The sequence below is a fragment of the Notothenia coriiceps genome, unplaced genomic scaffold (assembly GCF_000735185.1).
Source record: "Notothenia coriiceps isolate Sejong01 unplaced genomic scaffold, NC01 NC01_scaffold00022621, whole genome shotgun sequence".
Lineage (NCBI taxonomy): Eukaryota > Metazoa > Chordata > Actinopteri > Perciformes > Nototheniidae > Notothenia > Notothenia coriiceps.
Genome location: NW_011355322.1, coordinates 49,478 through 57,653, shown reverse-complemented (window position 1 = coordinate 57,653; position 8,176 = coordinate 49,478). Strand labels below are relative to the sequence as shown.

The window sequence follows — 8,176 nt, the reverse complement described above, 5'->3', positions numbered from 1 at the left end:
TGAGGAACAGTCACAACAAACTGAAATACATTGCTGTAATAAAAACATAAAATCAGTATCAAACATGGTGGTATTATACATATCAACTTACATTTTTAATATAGTGAAATTGAATACAAAAAATATATAATTTGCTGAGATTCTTTTTACCAACAAATGACACAAAATCAAACCTGCCAAAGGGCCAACGGTCGAACCTCTGAGGATTTGCGCCAAGCAGCTTCTTCTTAATGCACATGAAGCTGTGTTCCATCTGACAGACAGAGAAATCCCCCAGGAGCCCCACTGCCTGACTGGATGTTCCATGATCTACTCTTTACTTAATGAGGTGTCATGTACAGTTTATATAAAAGGTATGACCTTATTAAACTGGGAGGGAAAGGGTGAAGATAAATGGCAAAGCTGTACAGAAACTCACATTGCCTCAGTGGAACAAGAGGCTCTCAATGTGATTGTTCAAAGACGTGTAATTGACGTGTGGCTTTAAATGGTGCTTCAGGATAAAACAAAGGCAATATTAGAAATATGACATTTTCTTAAAACTGATTTTATTTAAGCGAAACAAATCCTACCAAGTGCAGCTCTACAGCAATTAGTAAGAAGGCCTACAAATAACAGATTCAAAGTGTAAATGCTTATCAAATATAGAAACAAACCAATCAAATTAAAATGTTAAGTGCAACGGTTGGTTCTTTCGAATGTGAGCAGGACAGATTCATGGAAGTCATAATTGAAACTAAATGTAGCTTTAAACGCAGAAGGTAAAATATTATTTAAATCAAACTGTTCTCCTGAGACTGCTCCTAGCTTTCCAAACCCCGTTCTTGTTATTCTATTCCTTTAACTTGATTTCTGACAGCCAATTCAATTAGGCTGGATATGTGTGGGTGTAAAAAAGGCAACATGACAAACTCAGAAGATGGATGGCAACCTTTGCTTCACCATTAAAATCACAATTGCGTCGTATTGAAGCTCGATCCATCGTCGTATTACCAGCGGCAGCAAAATGAACACCCCGCCAGACAGGGTTGTAACTAATCAGCCATTGCAGTTCAGATGTTTTTGAAAAGGATCTGCATGCTAGATGGTCCTTTTTGGCTCCCATTTGGTAAACAGTTAATCAAGCCTTCTTAAAAAAAAGTAAAGGCAGTATTTAAGGTTGGTTTTGTTTTATCGCAGATTAGGCATGGTGACTCATCAGCCACCTGGCCCTAACTGCAGTCTGTGGGGACGGGATGTCTGGGCGAGTCCCCGTCGGAGTCATCTGGCGCCGGGGAGGAGTATCGGTAGATGAAGGAGTACAGGCTGATCTCAGGTCGCCGACCGAGGCAGCTCTTGCACACGGAGATGTAGTACTGCTCCAGGAGATCATACACCTCTCCTGTGAGGGAGAAAATATGAGGATTGAAATCATATCACATACAGCATAATGTAGAGTCTGTTTCATTAGATCACATTGTTCACAGCAAAATCCAAAGATGAAACCTTCCAAAGCATATTTAATCCTGTTATAATATCCTTATTGTCGCACTCTTGGTGGTGAAATATTAAAAAGAAGGGACACAGTTTTATGTAAACAGGAAGCAGACGGGTTGTTTTCCTTACCGACACAGATCTTGCTCCGAGTTAGGAAAGAGTGCATCTTGTGGACATCTGTCATGAGTTGGCTGTCACCAAAGGTGAAATAGGCCACATCTCTGCCCGCCTCAGCAGCTGCCAGCATCTGGAGCAGAGCTGAAGGAAAAGAAGCTGCCTGTGTTAATGCTCCACTGTGAGAGAGGCAAAAAACGGGTTCTTTAGAATAAAAAGGATTGAACTTTTAATGCTGTTTTTACATGTTTGTTCAAACATTATCATCTTCTTACTCATAGATATACAGTTGAGTATATATTAACAGAGGTCTAAGCTAATGTTAGTATTTGAAGTGTACGCCACCCGCCTCGGTGGCAGTGACTGTAAAAGGCAATAATCGGGGGAATAGGTCTCACCCCCACTGAGAACTCTGGATTAGTTACAAAGAGAAGCCAGGTCTGGCCCCGTAGAGAGCTGTGAATATTTTAAGAGACTGGAAATATGTCTGCTGATTAATGAGGGTTGGGACAGCGGCAAGTTAACGAGCATAACTGAATCAACATTTTCAGAAGAGAGCTATAAGCGGAATATGCCTACACTTCAGCAGTTTCTGTCCCCGGCTCCGTTTCATCCGCTTTTCCCAAGAATTATCTGACAATTAAAAACTATCTGGCTATCTGAGGCCACAGAAGGCAAACCCAGGAGGAGAACAGCATCCGAATTTCAAAGCTCTTCCCAGGAGGCGTGTTATTAAGCAGACAATAGGTGATGATGCCTATGGAGGGCTTTACCGTGCTACAGCTAATTAACAAATATGTATGTATAGTGTTCAAGCACCGTGGATCAGGCATAAAGTAAGAAGCAGAGATACTAATGCGAACTGTTAGCATTAAGTGTCCTTAGGCTCCCTCTTCAGTGTCCGTGGTACAAGGCTGAGACAGAAAGCTGAAACGGATTGATGGACTCGAGCTGGCGATCAATTTCACTATTAATGAAACATATTAACTTTGTCATTTGATCAATAGAAGGAAGGCGACGAATAGGCTTTAACTAAATGAACGCATTCCCGGAAGACAAATGGATGGCCCACGCTGATCTGCTGGAGCCTTTCAAGCTGAAATATATTCCGTTATATCCAGGAAGAGTGTTCGCTTAGACTGCCAAGTGCATTAAGATGATCTGAGCTTCTTTTTTTTTTAAGGCAGCATTACGTCAGCGCTTACCTTTCAGACGTGTGTCACCTCCAAAAACCCCACAGCCCCAGTTCCCTGTAGCCACTGCCGAGAGGTTTTGGCTTTGTTCTTCAGGGCGAGCAAAGCCACAGTAAGCCTAAATAAAGACAGACAAAATAAATGATAAACAATATATTAGATAAGAAAATGTAAACAATGCAAAAACCCATTTTATATTGTCTTTCATGAGAAAAGAACACTGTAAAAAACGTTTGCTGTGTATGAAATTGTTCACAATTTTCTACACAGTAAACTTCAATGTATTCTACACTGCATAGTGCATTGAGAATTTAGATACCCATGAATCATTATTATTATTATGTAGTGTTGGATAAATGTTATTCAAAAGCAAACATACACTATTGACTTTTCCATGAATGCTGTTTACACTGCATATTTGATATATTCACTTAAACTTTGGGATAAAAAGAAAAAGACAATTCTGTCGTATTTATCACTGCTGTTATTTAATTCTACTGTATGTCTTTTACTGCATTGAGAAAAGCCTACAAAATACTGTGTACCCGAGTATGATATCAATTAAGAAATTAAGATTATGGTACTCAAATAAAGAAAAAAAGATAATGCACTAAGTAGCAAATAGGGACTGATTTCAGATACCGCCAATGCATTATGACAAGCATAGCCCTTCCGTCATCAAAATGGTGACTCTCGGGGGTGACAACACATTAAGTTGTCAATGCAAAATCCACTCTGATGAGCCTCAGGTCTTAGGATCACCTTTTTATTTCAGCTCACTGGTAGAGCCAGTCCTACAGAACGTCTCCTTTATATCAGATATAAATGCAAAGTAATTCCATTTGCCTGCAGGTCTGTGCTTGACACATCAGTTAATGCATGAACACATCAAAGGTTGGTTGGATTGGCTCAACATACATTTTAACATTATGTCATTTGGCTACACCTATTTCCTCAATTCAATTCAAACTGGTGTGAAATTGGCGTAGGTTTGAAAATAATAACCATTGCACATTAAATATACTAAACCAAAGTGCAGCAACATGAGCATTTGACAGGAAGACAGGTCAAATAAAAGATCTGAAGGGGCTCTGGACATTTATTTTCACCATGAAATTAAGTGAATAGTGAAAATGAATTGTGCGAGCCCACCCTCTTCCTGACCAGTCATAAATTGTTCCTGTGAAAGGGCCGATGTGACAGTTAGCTGGACAATATTCGAAACAGGATTGATCTGTATGTTGGTGCATTCTTCACACCCTTGTCAGAGCTGTCAAACTCCTCCATGCCTTCTGATTTGACAACATCTTGATTTTCTTTGAGTGGGCGGACTGCACACATGGAAGATTCCTATTTAAAACAAATCTGTAAATATAATAACTATGGTTCAGTGGCGTAAGGTCAAATATGTTAATGGTAATGAATAGCATTAAGTCTATTCTCTACAAATGTAAAAATCCATCAGTCTCTATTACATACAGTTCAAATATTTACCTAGAGAAGAGTAAACATCAATGTCATCACAGCTGACATTTGTTATGTTACTGTTTCCCAATTATCAACCAAACGGACTGACATTTAACTTGCGGCCTGTAGCACCATCCTTGATGGAGCATATGTGTGGGCTGGAAAGGAGTGAGCAAAGAGTAGAGTAGTTGTCGATTCTGTTTTCTGTGACTATCTGCCTCACCCTCTCAGACTTTCAGTTGCGCGCGCTACTAAAGAGACGTGTTACCATGGAAACCAAACAATGGTGAAGCTGTATTAAGGTCCGAGTGGAAACAGTCCTGAGTAAATCTGATTTTGTAAGAAATCGGGAGAAATACGGGAGAAATATGACCCCGGGAGGAAACCGGGAGAGGGCAATGAAATCGGGAGTCTCCCGCGAAAATCGGGAGGGTTGACAAGTATGGTCTGAGCAAAGCAAATATTAAGTTAACTAGCAAAAAAAGCTAAAAGATAATTGCAGCCATACGCCGTTAAAAAGCCATGACTATGGAAGTTCAGAGTATAACATCAAAGAGCTGCGGTAGATTGCCCATTCACTTCCACTCCCATCAATTATACAAAGAGTGCACACTTTGTATACAAAACCAAAAAAACACTTACAGCAGCACTCATCATAAAGTGACTAAAGTTTCGATGAGCTGACATCTTTTGTTTTTAATTTATTAAAATAGTAACTTTTTATTTTACAAATGCTTTTTTTATATAAATAACAACCTGCTCAGTTTTGTGACATGCAGAGCAGAGACACAAGAAAGACATGATACTGTAAGATATACAATTAAAATAAAACATAAAAACAAAAATGACCTTGTTTAGTTCTCGGTTGAGTCTATCGGGATGAAACTGTTCGAGGAAGTTCTTGAACTGCAGTGCATCGATGGCCACAATCTCTGTGCATCTTCTCTGCCAGCCATCTCTGCCAACAAATAAAGAAAATGGTATAAGGTACAACAGAACAAATATGCTTTAGTCAAATTACGCAATAATATCTTAGAGCTGGACCTATGACAGAAATAGGAAGTTCCCGTAAATAAAGTCTAAAATAAACAGATAAAAAACTAACTTTGTGACATACAAAGACATGTCTGAATTTACATTATGGTAACGGTACTGGATGGTGTGGGAAGTGTTAGGAAATCATACAATTGGATGGCAGTTAATCAAATAGTTGTTGAGGTGTTTCAGTCTACACCAAGGTGATAGAACAATCATAACTGCCCTCCCATGAGCTAACATGGCCATAAACAATGGTTACGTAGCTTTAAAAGTAGCATTTGTTTTAAATAAATAAGGTATTTTAAGGTTTCTAAAGCAGCTAAGTTCAATAAATACCTGGGGGTTGTGTCCTGGTGGCTGCCAGCCCACTTGTAGGTCTGAGCATAGCCGGTGTATTTACTGTACTGCTGTGAACCTGGTAATGACAAACACAGACATTAGTCACACCCCATACAAAGCATTAACACATTCATCTTGATATTTAAACATGCTCAGAATTAAAGAATCCTTCCGGTTGTGTTCAGATAGCAAATCTGAAAGAAAAGCAGGTAAGGTTACTTTCTTAACCGGCACATCAAGATCAGTAGTTACCAATTATAAAGCGGTTTAAGGTGTTATTATACTTGTGTAGCTAAAATCAATATGTTTTTCTTTTTTGAAAATGTTTTTTTTTTTTTTTAAATGAAAACAGCAATAACTACCTAGCATATACACATTATTTCACGCCTGTGTCAGGAAAACGACATCTTGTCAGCTGTTATGAGTGCCAGTCATATACTATAAAGTAGATGGTGGATACATTCTCCAAAAAAAACATGACACTTTGAAACCAACAACAGCTTCCACCATTTACATATCAGTTTATATTCACAATCAAAAACAAATTAAAAGCAGAAATGGAAAGAAAAACAGTATCTACAACTGGTTACTCTTGAAATGTCTTTTGTCATCCAAATAGTAACTACTACTACTACTACTACTAATCACAGCAATAATCCAAACCTGCCTATAAAATAATAAACGTTATTTTACTCTCTTCCCCACAGAACCCCATCCCCAGCTTCCACCTGCCCGTGAACCTCTCCGACTGGTTTCCTCAGCAGCGAATGAGGACGAAGCGCGAGGAGATCAAAACAGCTGATACTGAAGATCAAAGAGCGACAGGAAGTGGACAGAAAGGAAGTTTCAGCTTCCCCTCGTTGTCCTGAAGTTCCCGAAACCCCACAGACTCCAAATGGTCCTCCAAATGTACCCATCAGCCCCTAAAACACCCCCCTCTCCTGAGCTTTCCCCCCCCAATTGTACGCTGCTAGTTTCCCCTCCTCCTCCTCCCCGTAGCTCCCGTTTCCCACAGACATTAAACACACCTTTAACTTTGTACTGATTAAAAGATGACGTGTAAATACGCCGGAGTTTCTCCCGCTGCCTTTGTAATTCATGAAGTGGCCCGTTAACTTATGTTTTCATAGATCGCCTCGTTATTTTGTATTGCTTTCTAGCCGCGTAGAGGACGATGAAGAAGAGGAAGAAGATGGAATAAAAGTTGATTTGTTTGTGAGTTTGGAAACTGTTCTCAGAGCCATCTGCGTTTTCAGTGCTTGTTGTGTCTCTTCGATGTGGACTGGAAACATTTTCAGCATTAAAAGCAACTCCAGATGCAAAGAGCTCTGCCTTTAGCTCTTTATTGTGTGTGTGTGTGTGTGTGTGTGTGTGTGTGTGTGTGTGTGTGTGTGTGTCATTAAATTCACATTTCAGATTAATATTTTGTTCAGATGTCATTAAATAAATATTTTAAGAATGCTCCAGAAGTCATCCCGAAAACATTGAAATTGAGATATTTTCAAAAAATATTGCAATATTTATTGTGTGTGTGAAATATCATTGCATAAGTGTATTTTTCCTCCTTGGTTTGAAATGTTGCATTTCAGTAAACAGATGCTATTTTCTATTTTTAAAAAGTCATTAAATCCACATTTCAGATTAATATTTTTTAATCATGGTATAAATATTTTAAGAAAGCTCCAAAAATCATCCCTAAAATATGGTTCCGATATTGACATTTGCTATTTTCAAAAAATATTATAATATTTATATATAATTCATATTGAGTGCATGTGTAGGCAGTTTGTAGTTTAAATAAAATAATTAAACGTTTTTCGTCGGTGAAGTGATTTTAAAGGCTTTAATTAATTATCTTTACCAATTAAAGGTGGGGTAGGTCATTTTGGAGAAACCAGCTCGAGCGCGCTAGAATTTGAAAAATCTGCTACTTCCTCACAGAGCCCCTCCTCCAACACACACGAACGCGCACATGACCAATGAGGGCACGAGATAAGTTTGTGCACAGATGGAAGGCTGACAGGCAGGTAGGCCATCCAGTTACTTTAGCCGGCTCAGATGATTGGTCGTGCTTTTTACAGCGCTACGGCTTCCACAGATGAATTTTTTTTATGGATTTTTTGTCAAAGCTCTTCAGATATTCATTGCCAGTAAAAATATTTTCAGTAAACAAAAGTGTGTGTGTGTGTGTGTGTGTGTGTGTGTGTGTGTGTGTGTGTGTGTGTGTGTGTGTGTGTGTGTGTGTGTGTGTGTGTGTGTGTGTGTGTGTGACACAGGAACCAATGGTTTCGAGTTGTTCAGAGACTCAATAAAAGGTTAAATGTTCAATCAGTAAAAACAATACGGACATTGCAAATGCTTTTTTTAAATAACAAATATATGATAGTATATATATAAATAAGAGATTGCATGTAAAGTATTTAAATATAACTAAATAAAGTAATAAAACCCTTTAAGTCCTGAACCCGGAGGCTCAACGTCTTCTTTCCCGAAAGCTTTGATTTAAATCTTAATTTTATCTCAAAAGGATTTACATTTAAAAGCCTATC

At 38.6% G+C, this 8,176-nt stretch overlaps 1 protein-coding gene across 1 annotated transcript in view; it reads right to left on the bottom strand.

Annotated features, from left to right (window-relative positions):
• Window positions 1–528: 528 nt before the first annotated feature.
• LOC104954040 (poly(ADP-ribose) glycohydrolase-like) overlaps window positions 529–8,176 on the bottom strand; it is a 23,567-nt gene continuing 15,919 nt past the window's right edge. The window contains exons 14-18 of the mRNA XM_010781088.1: window positions 5,625–5,703; window positions 5,100–5,208; window positions 2,796–2,901; window positions 1,606–1,734; window positions 529–1,381 (exon numbers count right to left, since the gene is read on the bottom strand). Of these exons, the coding sequence (XP_010779390.1) occupies window positions 1,212–1,381; window positions 1,606–1,734; window positions 2,796–2,901; window positions 5,100–5,208; window positions 5,625–5,703 (593 nt within the window). The 3' untranslated portion in view covers window positions 529–1,211. The remainder of the gene's footprint in view (window positions 1,382–1,605; window positions 1,735–2,795; window positions 2,902–5,099; window positions 5,209–5,624; window positions 5,704–8,176) is intronic.